This window comes from Equus przewalskii, chromosome 5, assembly GCF_037783145.1.
Source record: "Equus przewalskii isolate Varuska chromosome 5, EquPr2, whole genome shotgun sequence".
In the NCBI taxonomy this organism is placed as follows: domain Eukaryota; kingdom Metazoa; phylum Chordata; class Mammalia; order Perissodactyla; family Equidae; genus Equus; species Equus przewalskii.
The window spans coordinates 5164242-5182045 of NC_091835.1; the positions used below are offsets into that span (position 1 = coordinate 5164242).

The 17804-nt window shown below is 38.8% G+C and overlaps 1 protein-coding gene across 1 annotated transcript in view; it reads right to left on the bottom strand.

The window, feature by feature from the left end:
* Positions 1 to 17804, bottom strand: part of ABCA12 (ATP binding cassette subfamily A member 12) — a 159904-nt gene that overhangs the window by 92758 nt on the left and 49342 nt on the right. Inside the window, exons 4-7 of the mRNA XM_070618233.1 lie at positions 8568 to 8659; positions 6504 to 6601; positions 3759 to 3944; positions 1264 to 1442 (exon numbers count right to left, since the gene is read on the bottom strand). Coding sequence (XP_070474334.1) covers positions 1264 to 1442; positions 3759 to 3944; positions 6504 to 6601; positions 8568 to 8659 — 555 coding nt within the window. The remainder of the gene's footprint in view (positions 1 to 1263; positions 1443 to 3758; positions 3945 to 6503; positions 6602 to 8567; positions 8660 to 17804) is intronic.

Here is a 17804-nt window from a genome sequence, read left to right on the forward strand (position 1 = left end):
TGCTGCTGTGGAAAGAGCACAGGACTCGGATTCGGATTCCTTGAGTTCTGCTCCTGCCTTTGCCCCTCACTAGCTGTAGAATTTTGGGGAAATCATTTGACTTCCATGAGGGCTTGTTTCCTCCCCCATAAGATGGGGATATCTGCGGTCTCAATCTCAAGCACTGTTGTGAGAATCAAATGAGACTAAAGTACCAACACAAGGGCTTATTACAAGGTATTTGAACAAACGTAAGCTCTTGGAAGCTTTCCACAGAAGAGGAGAATGCTCACTTCTCGTGTTCAGACTTTACAGATGGAACACATGATGCTCTTAATGACGTATTCGAGAGGCAGTCAGGATTCCAGAGTTAGAAAACCCAGGTTCCAACCCTCCTAGCTGCATGATCATCAAATATTTAATTTTTATGACCTTCTGTTTCCTCATTTATAAATAAATAATAGCTTAGTTGTAGGATTTAATGTGACATATTTAAAGGGCCCAGTAAAGTGTCTGGTATGTAATAGGCACTCAGTAATTGAGAGTTGCTGATGTAGTTGTTGTTTTTAATGCACATTTCCAAATTAGCTAGACAGGACAGTCAAAACCTAAGTTAGAAGTCCATTAAACTCTAAATGCTGGCCATACTCTGATCTCTTTTATGAGGAAAGCAACCTTTAAAGGGATTTCCTCTGCAAAAACTTTCAAATCTTTGTGTCATGTATGCCAAATAAAACCAACTCAATATTCAAGCTTAGAAAGACCATTTAAGGCCGACTGCATGTGAGGTAGGCCAATCCTCTCCCTTGAAGTGGTTTGGTTCAAAACTGTAACCACTAGGGTTGTTTTCTATTGGATAGTATCAACAAAACCCAGTGAGGTAGTTTATTCTCGGGCAGTTTAAAAATGCTAGATGGCCAGAGCTCTGGTTGTCCTGAAACGAGCCTGAGTCAATGTTCCAGTCTACCGTAGACCCTGCCATCCACCTCTTTCTCAGAAGCTCTGGGATGCCAACTGGCAATGCAGGTGGTATATACAGTTAAGACGAATGTTTCTCCTCACTTCCTAAAGTACACTCCAATACCTCTGATGACCACAGTGTGTTTCTTCTTTGTTTAATTAATACCCTAACCTTTGTTGTTAAAATCCACAAGGAGGCCCTAAAGGATTATTTGCTCCGTGTTTAAATTACTACCTACCAGTGATTCTCACAGGTAACACTAAAAAGAAAAAAAGACTTCTTTGTGAATCCTAATGTCTCACTTAATTCTTACATTTTCTTACCTGTTTGCATTTCGAAGCACATCAAATAAATTGCTTAGTGTCGTGTCATTCCGGAACACATTTGGAAAACTCGAGAGAAGCTGCCACACGGCTGTCTGCTCCTGCACTTGTGTGAAGAAGGACAGCACCTTCACCGTTTCCTGAAACACTGTGTGCTGGTTGCTGGGGCCACTGGATATCTTAAAAAATAAAACCAGACACAGGGCAAAACGAGACTTCGACGTTTGTAATCACATGGCTTACTGTCTTTGAAATCATTAAAAATCTAGATTTCCACATAAATAATTCTTTCAGATTTGCATTCAGTTTGAAGTCATCTTTTACTTGGAAAGACTATAATCATCTCTAACGTTCTTAAACATAATTGGATTTTCTCCTATACCTCCAGAAATTGGCATATTTAAGGTTTGGTTAACAGGGCTATATTTATGCAAAATATTTTAAACAGTATTTTTGGAAATTAAAATTAATTTCTTAAAATAAAATTAGTTTCTGAGTAATATTTTTGTTTTTCCCTAGGATCTGGTTTAGAAGCCAGAGACATATTTCTCTATATCCATTAGTAGACCGTATATTATTCATTATTTGGGTAAAGAATCCTTAAAACTAATATACGTATTATATTATATTACATTATATTATATTATATATTATATTATGTATACACTAATATTACATATTTTTATATATATATAAATGTTTACTATTGCAATTATGCATACTTGGTGGAATAAAATATTTCCAAAGTTCTTGCAGTACCAGGAAATTTAGTTCTAATAAATGACTTCTAGTGAGTGAGCCTATGTAATAATCATGTCTTATACTGTAAGCAAACAAAAAACAAAAACCGTGACTTTTGCTCTTGCTCTGGATCAAAGGACCAAGATAATACTCTCAGAAGTAAAGTATTTTCCTCATTATATTCCCACCCGAAGCAATTTTCTTAATAAGCTCATTCATACTGGAAAAGCCAGGCTTTTGTTCTGTCTTAATTCAAGGCCTTTCACGCTGAGAATGTGATTTTGAACAATGTATTCATTTTTTTCTTTTTAAGATTGGCACCTGGGCTAACAACTGTTGCCAATCTTCCTTTTTTTTTTTTTCTGCTTTATCTCCCCAAACCCCCCGGTACATAGTTGTATATCTTAGTTGCAGGTCCTTCTAGTTGTGAGATGTGGGACGCCACCTCAACGTGGCCTGACGAGTGGTGCCATGTCCGTGCCCAGGATCCGAACCCTGGGCCGCCGCAGCAGAGCGCTCGAACTTAACCACTCGGCCAAGGACCCAGCCCCTGAACAATATATTCTTAACCATATGTTCTACCCTACATGAAGGCTGAATTTGTTAGGAAACGATTTTAAGTGCTCTCCACTGGATTGAGGTTATTCTAATAACGTCTGTAATCTAGTTCATTTGGAAAACTCAGATTACTAAAGGGCAATTTAAGCATTCTGTACTTATTACAATTACTTACAATAAAATTCAGTGATTCAAGGGGGAAATATTAGAAGTGGACATGCTGCATTTATTCCTGTTTATAAAATTTCAAGAGGATTCTGAATATTATCCTGATTTTTCATTGTATATGGGGTTTTGTTAAACGTAGATTATAAATGTCTTATTTTCACATCATAGTTTAAGACTAGCATATAGAAATGGCCATTAGTACTCCAGAGTTTAAAGTTCTTGGTTCTAATGTATAATATTTTGGGGAGAGGGATATATTGTTTTGTCAAAAATCAGCTTTTCAATTGGGGTTTGATGTTAGTGAGAAAAATTTAAAAGATTACCCATTATTCTAACTTCTGAAAGTTGTATGGCTCCTATAGTTTAATTATTATTATTTTTTATTTTTTTGGAGGAAGATTAGCCCTGAGCTAGCATCTGCTGCCAATCCTCCTCTTTTTGCTGAGGAAGACTGGCCCTAAGCTAACATCCATGCCCATCTTCCTCCACTTTATACGTGGGACACCTGCCACAGCATGGCTTGCCAAGCAGTGCCATGTCCGTACCAGGGATCTGAACCAGCAAACCCCGGGCTGCCGAAGCGGAACGTGTGAACTTAACCGCTGCACCACTGGGCCAGCCCTATACAGGTTAATTATTAAACATACGTTACATCCTGAGTAATCTCACTTAAATATCTCAGAGAAAATAGTCAATCTTCATTCACCATAGAGCAAAGCCATATTTCATCTACAAAGACTTGTCTCCATTAAGCATAATGCAATATTTTTGGTTCAGCATTGAAATCATTTCAATCCTGCCCAAATGGGAAGCAGACATTACTTAGAATCAGACATTGTGTGCAAATAGCTGTGTGAGGAATCCATGTCAAAGGGGAGCAAACATTCCAGTCAGCATTTCCCACGCATGTGGGCTGCAGGCTTGCTCTTTGACTCATGTTGAGTCACTTTGTGCACACAAGAACGGAAACAATATGTTTGCTTCCATTGTGTATGAGATCTTGATCATATTCAAATATTTACACTCACCTGCAAGAACTGGTTTGTTAGTTCTTGGAAAGAAGACTCTAAAAGGGTCATGTTGGACAGGCAAAATTTGTTAAAAACATTTTTTCCTAGAGTGGTCCAAGAGGAGGTAGAATGAGCAATGTATCCTGGATAGCTCGCACACAGTTCTCTTCGTATATCTTCTGAAGTTGAATTTTGCTTTAACAGCTAAAAATGCGTGTGAGAGGAGTGAGATAACAAAGTTAGTCAGCATAGATATTAAAGTATTCCAGTTTTCAAGAAAACTGACCTGTCTTCACAATAGCCGCTTTAAGGTCCTGCACTATAGCAACTATTAAAATGACACTAAGATACATTGGGTTTACCCAGGAAAAGTCACAGAGAGAAGGTGTGATTGTGGTAATTCCTGTCATTCTTATGATTTAAATGATTTTCATATGGTTTCGCTGAACTCATTCCCTATCTCTGAGCAGAAAACCTAAAAATTTTAATTTTTCCTGGACATTTAGCAGCAGAGACTTCGGTGTCCTAACGATTTGTGGCACTTCCTGGGAAATCGGTCACGATCTTTGGAAGACTTTTAAAGAGGAAGAACTTCAGAGTCTGTTCTCAAGACCAAGAGTGTTTACTTAGAGAAGTGGACAAATATAGACTATGCTTCATTTGCAAAGCAGTTATTTCATTTAAGAATTGTGCATATGAAGAAAAGAGAAAAGCATACATATAAATACGTAAAAATCTATAATTACCAAAGCAATAATTGGAAAGCATTTTCACAATGGAATCATTGTAAGCCCCTCATATATTTCCCAGTCCAGAGCAGTCACAGATGCTGCACTATTTTCAGCTATAATATTGATCACATTGACAGTTATTAAGTTGTTTAGATATTTACAGAGCCAATAATATTTGGTTGGAATAATTAATAAGTCCCTCCTAATAATTAATTCTTATAACCCTGCACTAACTTCACCCTCCCATTAAGTTTATGTTACAAAATCTATACTCTGCCTTTCAGAGACTGACCTTCTAAATGTAATGGAACGAGACGGGATCCACTTATTCTAGAATATACTATAAATGCCAGATCTTCTGGTCACTCATCCCTACCTCTTTCCTAACATTACACATAAACTCACCCCAAAATGATTTCTCTACTCATTCTTGCAAGGGTTGCAGAAAGCAGTAAAGAGAAAGAAAGAGGAATCAGAGAGATTGCTGACACAGGCATCAATATGTCATCCTAATCTTTACATCCCTTCCCTGCTCCAACTGCTCTAAAAATACATATCTATACATAGGAAATTCATTTTTGACTTATCTCCACTGGATATATGACTCTGTGCTGCCTCACAAAATTCTGAACTTTCATTCCCTACGAGAAGAGAATTTGAGAGTTTCGATACAATGAAGTGGTATTTTGGAGAATAGTGTTGCTGTTCTAGACAGCCCTGAATTTGATCCAATGCAAGACTGCTTGCTTGTAGGAACCAATGTGGAAGAAATAGAATGGAATAGAAAAACTTTCCCTAGTTTACATACCGCCCTGATTTGGGGATGTTTTAAATTGGAATTAACTGGGCATATTAGGGGCTTGCTAAGCCAGATAGGGTGTTTTAGGTACCTCAACCGCTATCTAAACTAGGCTTTCAAACTGGACTGAAAGAGAAAGCCTTCTGTTTGGGCCAGCACTGGCAGAATTGCCTTGATAGAGTATGGTGCCTTTTCCCAGCATACATCCTTGTGTTGTCCTTTGACTTGTTTACATAAACCAATTTTTTGAGCTGCTTCAGTTATGCAGAATGTTAATAGAGACATATTAAGCAGCAGTGGTTCTGGTCACAGGAATATAAGTAAAGGCCAGAGATACGTCCCCATAATTCAGATGGAAGAAATTCTACTACATAAGACACAGATATATTATTTAAATGCTTGTGTGTGTGTTAGAGAGAGCCAGAATAATCTCTATTCCAAAATGTTGAAAATGTTCTGTTCTTAATTTCTGAAGAGCACGTATAGCAGACACTCGTGTCTGTAGGGGCCAGCCAAAGGCAGATTCATATTAAACGTATGAATCTGGCTGGATGAAATACAATAAGGGAAAGTGGGGACTGTAGTTAACAAGAGTACCTGTTCTGCCTAAAGGCATTCAAATTCAGCTTCTTAAAATCCCCTGATATGCATGCACACACACATTCAGCTCACAAGGCTGCCAGGTTACACCTCCGATAGAAATTATGTTTATTATTTTGCAATCTGGGATCTTAAAGTGGATGGCTAGTCAACAGACAGAAAGCCATAGGTAAGCTCTCTAAACTATGCTAAGGAAAAAGATTTTACTACTTTGGGGAGATAATTTTCTACAGCTCTAATTTTTCCAAAGGCATTATTAGTATGGAAGAGGCAGCAAGTTTGATGAGTGTTATAGCTTCATTTGCTTTCATATAGCTTCTTTTCTTCCCTGCTTCAGGAAATTAAAAGATCACATATAATGCCATCCTATTTCTTGCTAAATGAAAATCTTAAGTTCAATTAAGAGACTTAACAGGGAAGTAAATAAATATCCAAGACCTTAAGGATTTCTGAATATCTCAGAATTAAGCTTTTTATCAAAGAGCTCCCAGGAAAAGAATCCCCTGAGATGGTACTCCAAATGGGAAAGGTGCCCCCAAGCTCCTTTTGTTTGGGAAGTCTCTTTATTAACGTAAGAGGCTTTTGTTCAACTGTTCTTTGTTATTGATTCATTACAAAACTGAGTGAAATTACCTTTTCCAAGCGAAGGATCCAGGCAAGCACTTGACTACCATTAAACGTATCTGTTCCAGTACTTTCCAAATCAGAACTTGGACTGGGAAATACTGTGGCTGTCGTAGAAGAAAGAACAGATTAGCATTCTAAACACACACACACGAAATGGGCAGGTTCACATAAGAATCCATAAACATCACCTGTGCCCTCATATACCCCACAGCAAGAAGGGCTCAAATATGCATCTTCCATGAAAGTTTCATGCTAGCAAAACGGCAAATTCCATCAGTTTTTCTTTTCACATAAAATTGCAATGGTTTTGGTCTACTCTTGGTTTTTTCCCAATCATTTTAGACGTCATTTGCTTTCATTCCAGTTTATGTCATTAAACTTCATCACCAATATTACTGCCTAATAAACTGAATCATTTCTGTGCAGGCCTAGAGGATTTGAGGTGCCTCCACCAGCTCCACAGATCCATCATATCCAACATCTGTTCAAAGGATCTGCCAATGCACATCTGGCGATAATGGTTTTCTTTTTAATTATTCAATTGGGAGGCTGAAATCTGCTTAGGATCATAAATTCTCTCCTCCCCAAAGTGGTTTCTGAATGGTATTTCAGATCAAGTAAATGGAATAAAGCAATTAGTTTGGACTACAGTATACTCTAATTAAGTAATTCCCCAAATGGCCTTACCTAGTACTATTTATAATGTGGCAGTGTGTTCTTGGTTAGAAGCAATAGCTACAAGTGTATGTTCATGTCTATGGCATGGATATTCATTAAGTCAGTATGTTAACTTTTATAAATTTTGGACAGAAACACTTTGCTATCCTCACATCAAAGGATCTTAATATTTAAAGATACAGTGACCTATCATCAGTAGGGCCTAGGCTTTATTATAATGCTTATGGAGCTGGAGACTTTATCAGCTGATTCCTCTAGACCAAGGCAATACATTTGTGAGGTGACTGGCCAGGGTGAGAAACATCATCTGTGGCTACTGAGCAAAGCAAAGCTTACTGGATCACAGCACTCCGATCTTATTTCTACCGTGCTTTAACCTACACAGCCAAACACCCACAGACCATTCACAACAGAACATTAACTCCTCAAAACCGCTCACCACCACTCTCTTACTACATCAACGCTGGACTTTTTTCATTTGACCCATCAACTTGTACTAGAATGCTATTTAATGTCATAGAATCTTAAATATCCCATGGCATTTTTAAGAGATATTCCTTTTTTTCCAGAGCACCACTCATATTCCAACATCCGGGAGTCCTTGTTTTGTTTACAAATAAATCCCCAGTCCATAAGATGGTGCATCACAACAGCAGGCACCCAATATATATTTGTCAAATGAATGTAAAACAGAGCTGCTGTTTTGGGAGTTTATTCTCGATTTGTGGCTTCTGACGACCATTTCTCAAGACCATCTGCATCAGAATCACTCGGGCATAAGGCTCAGGAAGCTCAGGTTTCCTGCATACTAAAGTTTGAGGGCCACTGGCCTGGCTTGAATGAAGGAAGTAGATGATCCCATTGAATGACTGTGATGCTGAGCATTGGGTGGGAGGAATGAGAGCACGGCTGAGTCCTGGCCTGACAGCTGTTCTAGTACCAGATCTGCCACAGGACTATAGACAGGGTACGTCACCTTGTTGGGCTTCATATTCCTCATCTGTTATGGAAAGTTTGGACAAATCTCTGAGACTCCATCCATCAATTTTCATTACTGGCCTTTCTAACCATCCCAGCATCATCTAATTGTAGATAATCAGTCCCCAGTCGATTCTGGGAAAGGGTGCAATTCTCAACATCATATTAGCACCATCTAGGCTTTTGTTCCTGGACAGTATTTCAGTAAGAACTTAATTTTCAGTTATCCTCAAGCATTTTGTATAACTGCACCACCAAACTCAGGCAAACATAAGAAACATTTTGATCTCTTAGGGATAGTCTAGGCACTCCGTCTTTGTTTGAAAAGTTAAAAGTCTAACCCTTTTAAAGATTAGACCTTTATTGGCTGTTCAAAAATGTCTGTTCTAAACTCAACATAACAGACTAGCTCACCTGGTGATGCACGCCTTCTCTCTGGAGCTTCGGTGCTCTGGAATGATAAACTGCTGTCCTTCTCCAGGTTGGATGACTTTCTCGGAATTTCACTAAAGAAGAAAAAGCAAGAACCCTGTAACTTCATCCACATTAATTTCAGTTAGCTACAGCAATGTATTACGTAGCAGATTCCAGGGCTCTCCAAGGACTTTCAAATTTTTAATTTACCTGCTAGGATTTTAACGGAAGAACTCACCTAAGCATACACCAATGAATACATAAGGTCTCCTACAAGAGACATTTTTATTCAGAGAAAATGGCCTGGATGAGGGTTGAAAATAGTTATTTTTGCTTTAATTCTGTAGAAAGGAAATCATTTTAAGAGGACTAAATATGAGAGCTAAATGTTGAGAGTACTTGTGGCATATTTTTTCCTTTTAAAAAGATGATTAATCCCAAATCGAAAAGAGTCCAAGGGTGCTTTGGGGACTGAAACAAAAGTCTGTTTATCTGTCAACCCTGAAAGAAGAACAAGTTTCCTATGTTGTAGAAGGCATTTTGAAGACTGTCAAAGATGAATACTTGCAAGGCAGATTCAAGGAGGAAAGAAAAGAATGCACATTTACTGAGTTATGTAGTTTGTGATAGGCACTGTGGTTGGTGTCATTACAGATGGCACCAGCTGTTAGAGGAATAAAAATGTAAGCAGATTTTTGATTGGGCTAAATGCCTCAATGCAGTAATAATGGCACTGTGGTGCCAAGAATCCCCAAAAAAACGTGATCACATTAGCTTCGGAGGAAAACATTCCCGGAGCTTCCCACAAGTCAGTTACTCTCTTTTTAAAAGTTCACTTCCTGTTCAGTTGATTATTATGAAAATGGAGATCATCATATTTTCCTGAAAATTTGATATACCTAAAGTAAGTGCCTAAAATAAAAGTATATAGTTCAAGAGTGAAACCAGTCCAGAGGCCTGGATGTGAATATTTTTTAGAATTCCTAAAAGTTGGTGAATTTTGTGCAGTTGTTTATAAAAAAGCTTACTCAAGGTACATAAGGATGGATAGAAAAAGATAATAGTGAGGAAAGCAAGAAGTTTTGTTTCCTACTGTGGTTCAATTTGACTTCCTTTTCAGAAACAAGATCTGAATCCTGGTTCTAAGCTACTTTGTGATTTATAATTGGAAAAAATAATCTGTGGGTTTTTTTTTTTAAATTGTGTCCCTTTAATAAAAATTATAAGAAGAGGTGATATTTGTTTCTATTCCCTAGTGTTTTTCCAATATTCGCTATAAAATGCAGTGGTTGCTTCAAAAGTTCTGCATTCTTAATGTTTATTTGAATTATTCATGACCATGACTGTATTCCCCTAAATCTTTCTGCATTCCTTGTGCTGACTTTTCGGATGGGAAAACTGTTCAGATAAAAATAAGAACTGCCCTGAACCCTTCCCCTTCTCTCACACAGAAGTTTTAGAAAGTTTGAGAAAGTCGGGTTCATTTTTCTTTTTCTCAACACTTTTTTAGTTCAGTTTGAAATACTATAAAGAAAGCTATTGAATATCAACACATTTTGAAAATAAAGCAAAAAACTACATTCATAAAAATTTTAAAGAATAAGGACAGGAACAAAAACCAAAGGGAGAATGACAAAGATCAAAGGGAGCAAAGAAGGAGCAAGAGAAAACAGACTGAATAATAAATGGCAGGGGGGAGGAAAAAAAGAAGCGGTGATAGGAAACTAGAAAGTGTGAGCTTAGAAAAGCAAAAGCGACATCTACTCTGCAGAGGACACCTTGCCCATCTTCCCACATTCAGCTAAGAGTCCGAAAACTACTTCTTCAAATAGTCTTTAAACACCAAAGAAAGACAAGCTCATCCGCTTCCCAGCATCCTGCAGGCTCAGCAGTTCTGACTTTGCTTATCAGTAAAATGGCTGCTTCCAGATAGGGAACTATGGAGCCCTCTTTTCTGATAGGAACTGTCCTTGACCAGGAAATCCCCATGGTTCCGTGGTTGCCCACGCATTCCATGTTATGGGAGTGAGGAGGTGGACCATCTCCTTTTACATGGCTTTGGCACGCCATTTTGTCTCTTGAGAGCTCACAACAACACGGGTGCTTTGCCATTCATCTGCCTGCAGATTTTCCCGTTTTCTTTTGCGTTTATAATGTGTAGTGTGATGGCATGTGTCTACTGCCACTCCACAACAAAACTACTGTCTTTAAACTCTTAAAACGGAAACCACAAAATAAATGTACAACAGAGTATTATGGTAAAAATATAAATTAAGGCTATAAGTTGAAATACAGCTTACTTCCCCCAGCAAAGATAATTAATTCTATTAACTCCCCATTAAATTACTAAAGAAGGGCAAGGAGATAGCCAGTCTTACTGAGTTAATGGTAATCTCTGAACTTTCTAATTAGGGACCATGTTTACAGACAGAGCCCTATATGCTTCTCTGAGTGTGAGAAACAGTACCTTACCTGTTATTTCACACAATTGAAGCACTTTTTACATACTTACTTTATACCAATTTTAAGGGTATTGTGTTTGTTTGTGTGCCTATTCCTACCATGTCTCCATTTTAGGCTGTGACATCTTGGGAAGTAGGCACCACATCTCATCCATCTTTTTATTCCAAACATCTAGCACAGACTGGACCATGATGGCTGATTAAACAAAAAGAGGCTGTATTGCTGGGGTGTGCTGGAAAGAGCTTTGTAGTTAGAAGATACCTTCGGAATCCCAGCTCTGCCTCTTCCTAAAAGATCTCAGCCATTGCCTCCTTCTTCTGCAGATTAGGAATAATACACCTACCCTGCAAGATTGTTGGGAAGACTATATGAGATGCACTTGTCAAACACCTGTCTGAGCCCTCTCATTGTAGGCACTCACCAATATTAACTGTCAAAGTATCCAAGAAAGAAGATGGTACAAAGACACAGACTTTGCCATCAGTATGGAGCCAAAGCCCCATACTTACACATCTATGCTCCAGATGTAATCCCTGCAGAATACTAGAGCTTCAAGATGTCCAAATGGATACAGCCCTGTATTCATAGATCTGGAATCTGTGAGTACTGGCTTATAAGGTGAGACAAGGCAAACGACCTCACCCAGGGTTTTGTAACTTCTTCTTCATTTTATTATTCAATTTCTTGATCAATTCCTTAGGAAGAATTTCCCATTTGTAGTAATGATCAATTTTCCCCTTCTTAGACTTAAAAATTCTTGAAAAAATCTACAGTGCACAGTGTTGGCAAATGGTACGATGTTTAACACACGACAAGCATTGAATACTAGATAATAAAGAATATCACTTGGAAAAACTGATCTCTAAGGAAGCATATTTTTTGACATAGCCTGGCCTGCCCTGGTTCTGCAAAGGTCTTCTAAAGAGGAAATACCTAGGGATGGTCCCAAAGACACAAACGTATAATCTTACACTATACTCATCACTTTCATTCGTTAACTAGCCAACATTTATTAAATTCCCACTATATATAATATAAATGGCAAGCCAAATAAGAAACTAGGAATTATAATACATTAATGACATTAGTTCAGTAAGAACACACATAAGGGACACTGGGAACACATGACAGGGACTGCTAAATCAGACTTAACATTTGTGTTTCTTTTTTTGAAAGATTTTATTTTTTCCTTTTTCTCGCCAAAGCCCCCTGGTACATAGTTGTATATTCTCAGTTGTGGGTCCTTCTAGTTGTGGCATGTGGGACGCCACCTCAGCGTGGCTGGATGAGCAGTGCCATGCCCACACCCAGGATTCGAACCGACGAAACACTGGGCCACCTTCAGCGGAGCGCATGAACTTAACCACTCGGCCACGGGGCCGGCCCCTTGTGTCTCTTACAGAGTAAGATCCTAGAGTCATAAGCATAATTCAAGCTTCTTGTCATCTTAAAGTTTTTCCTTCACTCTTTCCCTAGCCCAGTGGTTCTCAACTGGCTTCTACTGGGTAGAGGCCAGAGATGCTGCTAAACATCCTGAAATGTACTGCACAATAAAGAATTACCTAGCCCCAAGTAGCAATAATGCTGAGGTTGAGACACCCTGCACTAGGCTATGACAGATAAGTGGATTTATTCCATGATGACTTATCCCCATTCCCACTCCCTAGGATCAACTCAGGAGACTTAACATCCTACTTAGGAACTCTCAATAATTCTAAGGAAGTCTCAGAGAATCGATCTCATACCGGATACCTCTGGGAGGTATATTAAAGCCTTATGCAAAACTTTAGATGCCTCCTGAATCCAGCACATAAGCTCACATGAGTCCAGAAAATTCAACCTTCTGAGTGAGGCAATAAAGCCTGAATCACATCTCCAAGTGTCCCATGGCATCATTTAACTACGTTTTACTGGACCCAGCTACATGTACAGCAGCACGGAGGTGGCCAAGGGCCTCTCCTCTAAGAGGCTGAAGAAGCAGATGCTGCCTCAGTGGCGTTTACAGGGCTCTATTTGGAATTCAATAAAGAACACATCTTGGATTCAAAATGTTAGATTAAGATACTTGAAGGGAAACCAGGCCCAGAGTAGATTTTACTTCTTCTCAGACATGTCTACCAACAGTTACATTTGGAAAATGTTATATTTGGGAAATGTCACATTTATAGATATCATCTTAACGGTAGAACTTATGCACTTGTACTGGATGTCTTTGTATTTCCTGTGTGTGGAAAGACTACCTGTGTAGGTGGTATCCATCTGTGCCATGGTACATTCTGCCTATAAAAAGAATTCCTACCGGGAAAGACACATATGGAAAATCCTGGAAAGAAAATTCTGAAACCCTTTTTTTTTTTCTCTCAGGGTTCGTTAAACTTTTTATATTTTTTTCCGCAAAATTATAATTATACGGGTATATAGTGACACCTGGAAAGAAGATGTGAGATGTGCTCTGGGTTCCATTCTCATCCCAGCTTCAGATGACATTCATCATTGACTTGTAACTACAAATAAGGACACTGTAATGGCATGGAGGTCCCTCCGTGGTTTGATGCAGTCGTCCTTCCTGGCTGCCCCCAAGCAGAAATCATTCATAGAAAACTTTAAATATTTTTTCATTATTTTTTTGTATTTCATTCTGACCTTCCTTCCTTCAGGGTCACCGATGCTTCGGATATAATCCCTACTGCCTATGTTCAAAACATATCTCTCATCTAGGTGGGCCACTTACCAGTCAACAATGTATATCAGTTAAGATGTTACGACTTAGGAATGCCTTACTATGTTCCCCTGTCTAGGCTAGTTTCAATTCTTAGAAGAGACTTTGGAGATCTAGATAGATATCTGAGCTAATACATTTCTACAAGTTTTTAAAGGCACTTTGATGGACAGATGAGGACGTGTCCTAGGGAGTAGATGTGTATCAGAAACATCTAAAACCTCAGGGAGAAGATAACATCACAGTGTCTTTCACATGACACTGTACAGATTATCTTTTACACAGCCCTGAAACAGGCAGATTAGTTTGGCAACACTACAGGGGAACTTGTAATTTTTCCATCACAGTCAGTAGCAAAGCTGTCTGCCTATCCCTCTAATACTATGCAAGGGCCTCCATCTATTTCCTTCTTTCATTAAGTTCTGGGATTCCTTCTTTATGGCCTATCTCAAATATACCTTCCTCTAGTCTGGTAACCACCACCCTATCTGTCCTTAATGATCTCACCTTTGGCCTTTGGGAAGACCCTCCTGAATTTCTCCACCCAAACCCCTCTCCACCCCAATAATATATCCAACAGTAAGCTCCGTATTCCTCAGACAGAAACAACGTCTTGTGGTGCCTGTGTAACTATTCATGATTTGTTCTCTAATGTTCTGGGCACAGTGAGACCTAAACAAATATTTTCATCACATTTCCCAAGTTATATGGTAATTTACCTATTTACTTGTCTCTCTTTCCCACTAGGTTGTGAGTTTGGATAGGCCTTATTCATATGTGCTTTATCCATCTCTGCATCTACAGTGACTTGCGCAGTGCAGTATGCGGTACATAGTCAATACGTTCTTACTCAATGAGTGAACAGTTTTGCCCGCATAGCAGTTAAGACATCCTTCCACTTTGTTTTTTGATAAACGAAGTTTTAACCTTTATTTTCACACAAATAGTCACTAAAATGATTACTAAACAGTTATAAATTACTCTGAAATTAATACGATATTAGACCTACCTCTAATATCCTACCTACCTACCTATCCTACCTACATCCTACCTCATCTTTCTAGTCAAATGAGGACAGGTGCCTGTGTCCACGTACCTTACATTCCCAATAATATCTTTAGGTCAGTTTCTAAACACATCCATATTTTTCAATACTAAACTAAAGCCTTGGCACTTTAAAATTATCCCTGAATAAAATCTGATTAGCTACGTTTCAACTTCTATAGGAGCCATTCAATAGGAGCAGAGGTATGAGTTTGAAAAGCACAGGTCATGGATGAGTGTCGACATGACAGAGATGGGGAGAAAATCTATCGAGGCTATTCCGCCACAGGATCTGCAGGAATGCTGAGTCACTTCTCCAGATAATGACCCCGTGAGCTCTGGAGGATGATCTTCTCCATTCGCCAGCTGTGTGAGCAATGGCACAGCCAGGGGCTCCCACCGTTCTGATGTATTCTTAGAGGCAGTGCAGGGAGGAAGGACCAGAAGGGTAAGTCCTACGATGTTAGATCATCCGTTGTACAAATTAGCAAGAAAAGCATAAATGTAATCGTTTCTTCTTTCAGACAGCTAGTTAGAGTTGATGCTGAGTATAGCGCTGCATCTTTTGAAAGCATGTCATCCTGAAGCTAAGGCTTAAAGAAGTATGAATTTAATAACAGAAGGCTAGTGCCAATGCAAATACACATCAGAGAACTTAGCGACTAGCCAGCAAGCAGTGACTGCAGTGTGATCACGTCTTTTTGAAAACCATTCTATCAGAATAAACATGGTGGGCCTCTTTTGATGAGGCCAAAGATGGCATTTTTTTTTCCCCTCACTTACAAAACAGAAGGAAGACTGTTTTGTTTCTTAATGAGGTTATGCTGGTGAACCTTTCTTCACCAAAGGGAAGCAATTAGTGGAACGGCTTACCCAGTAACCATGCCCCACTTTCATTGCAAGGCTATATAACCCATAAAAGTTAATAGCATGCTGGGAAATATCATTAATGGAATTTTATTATTGTACATAATTTTCTAAATTAAGCTCCAATTACTTGGTAGTTTAAAGAAAATACTGAATATACAGCAATATACAGCTTGAGCTAGACAAACTACCCTGAGGTTGGAAGAAAACGAACAAAAAAGCAGGCATGACCAGTTGTCTAGAAGATAATCAAAAGAGGATAAAATAAACCTAGAGTTTAATCCTACTTCCAAAATCAGCTCAACGGTTTATCTCAGGCAACTCCTTGAATGTCGTTCTCTATTATTTCACACAGCAAAATACTCCTTCCGGGGGAGGTATATTTACATACTTCTTAGATATTGTTAAGTATTTCTCTCACTGTAACTTAGTTTTTCATGAAAAAAAAAAGTAGGAAGAGAGCCCCAGGTGAAGCTGTAATCCACTTGTAAATAATGGACATTAATTTTTTGCCGTATCTTCTCTAACACTTGGCTCACAAAACGTCCATCTCAGATACAACCCCTTCATGAAGATTTAACTGATTACTCCATTTGAAAGCTCTCTTTCTACTTTAAATATGGAAGATGTCTTGTTTCAGCATCTTTCTGGCACTCTTCATTGCATTATCTCCTATTACCATAGTCGACAATATTTTTCTCAGCTGCTAGAACATAGGCATAGATCACACCTAATTCACCACTCACATAGGGACACAGAGACCACCTGTGAACTGGTTGAACAATCAAGAATGCCGTGGTTCCCCTTTCCTCTACACTGACTACACAAGAGGGCATAGTCTCCAGTTAGCTTCTGGTCTCCTTGCACAGATAGACAACCAGTGCTAGTTGAGGTAAAGCTTGTATGTACTTAGAACATGTTCGGCTCATACACAATATCTCAATTCATTTTCCTACTTAAAACTTTCCAATAGCTTCTCACCATACTAAAAATAAATTGCAAATCCCGGGGCCAGCTCCGTGGCCGAGTGGTTAAGTTCGCGCACTCCACTGCGGAGGCCCAGGGTTCGGATCCTGGGCGCCGACATGGCACCACTCATCAGGCCACGTTGAGGCAGCGTCCCACATCCCACAACTAGAAGGACGTGCAACTAAGATATACAACTGTGTACGGGGGCGGTTTGGGAAGATAAAGCAGAAAAAATAAATAAATAAATTGCAAATCCCTTCCTTTTTCCCACATGTTTGATTCTGCATGCTCCATCTTCTATATTCCTTTTCAACATGTCCCTACCACTGTCTATCACCGTCCCTCACTATGTCCTAGCCATATTAGCTGACTTTCTGTTCCCCTAAACCATCAGGTTTGTCCCCACCTCAGGATGATTTGCCATTTCTCCACCTGGAACACTCTGTTCCCGATGTTCACATGCTGTTCCTCCCTGGTCTTTCTTGTTGATCTCTAACCCAAAGTCACCTTCTAGTAGAGGCCTTCTCTCACCACCCTATTAAAATCTCACCTTTCAACTTCTACCTTCTCTATCTCTGCTTTACTTTCTGGCCAGCACACTTATTATTATCAATAATTACGCTATTTATTTATTCAATTGCTCATCTTTTTGCTTGCTCTTCCTTTAGAATGCAAGTAACAAAAGGATAGGGAATTTGTCTGATTCACCTCTGTATCGCAGTGCCTAGAATGGTGCCTGGCACATAGAAATTTCTCAGTCATTATTTCTTGAGTAAATTAATAAATGAATGAATGAGCATCAGTGTGTTTCAACCATCAAGACTAGTGAACTTATTGAAATAACAAAACCAATGTGAATTAGCAACCCAACAATTTTATGTGTCCCAAGTCATTTCCATGACAATTCTTGGCATGTTTATATTTTATGCTAACGAGCTTGCAGTTGCTCTCAAAGTGGCACTCATATTATTTGATGACCAAATCATGTTGATAAGATTAAAGGAGAAATGGTGCTACATGCCAAGAAGTTTAAATTAAAATTTTGGAACCAAATATCTCTGATTATAGATAAATATAATCTTTTTCTTGCGAGACACTTAAAAAACATCTCTATAGGAATTGTCTCATGGGTGATTCAGTTATAATATTGTTTGCAGTGCTATGCACAGGAGGGC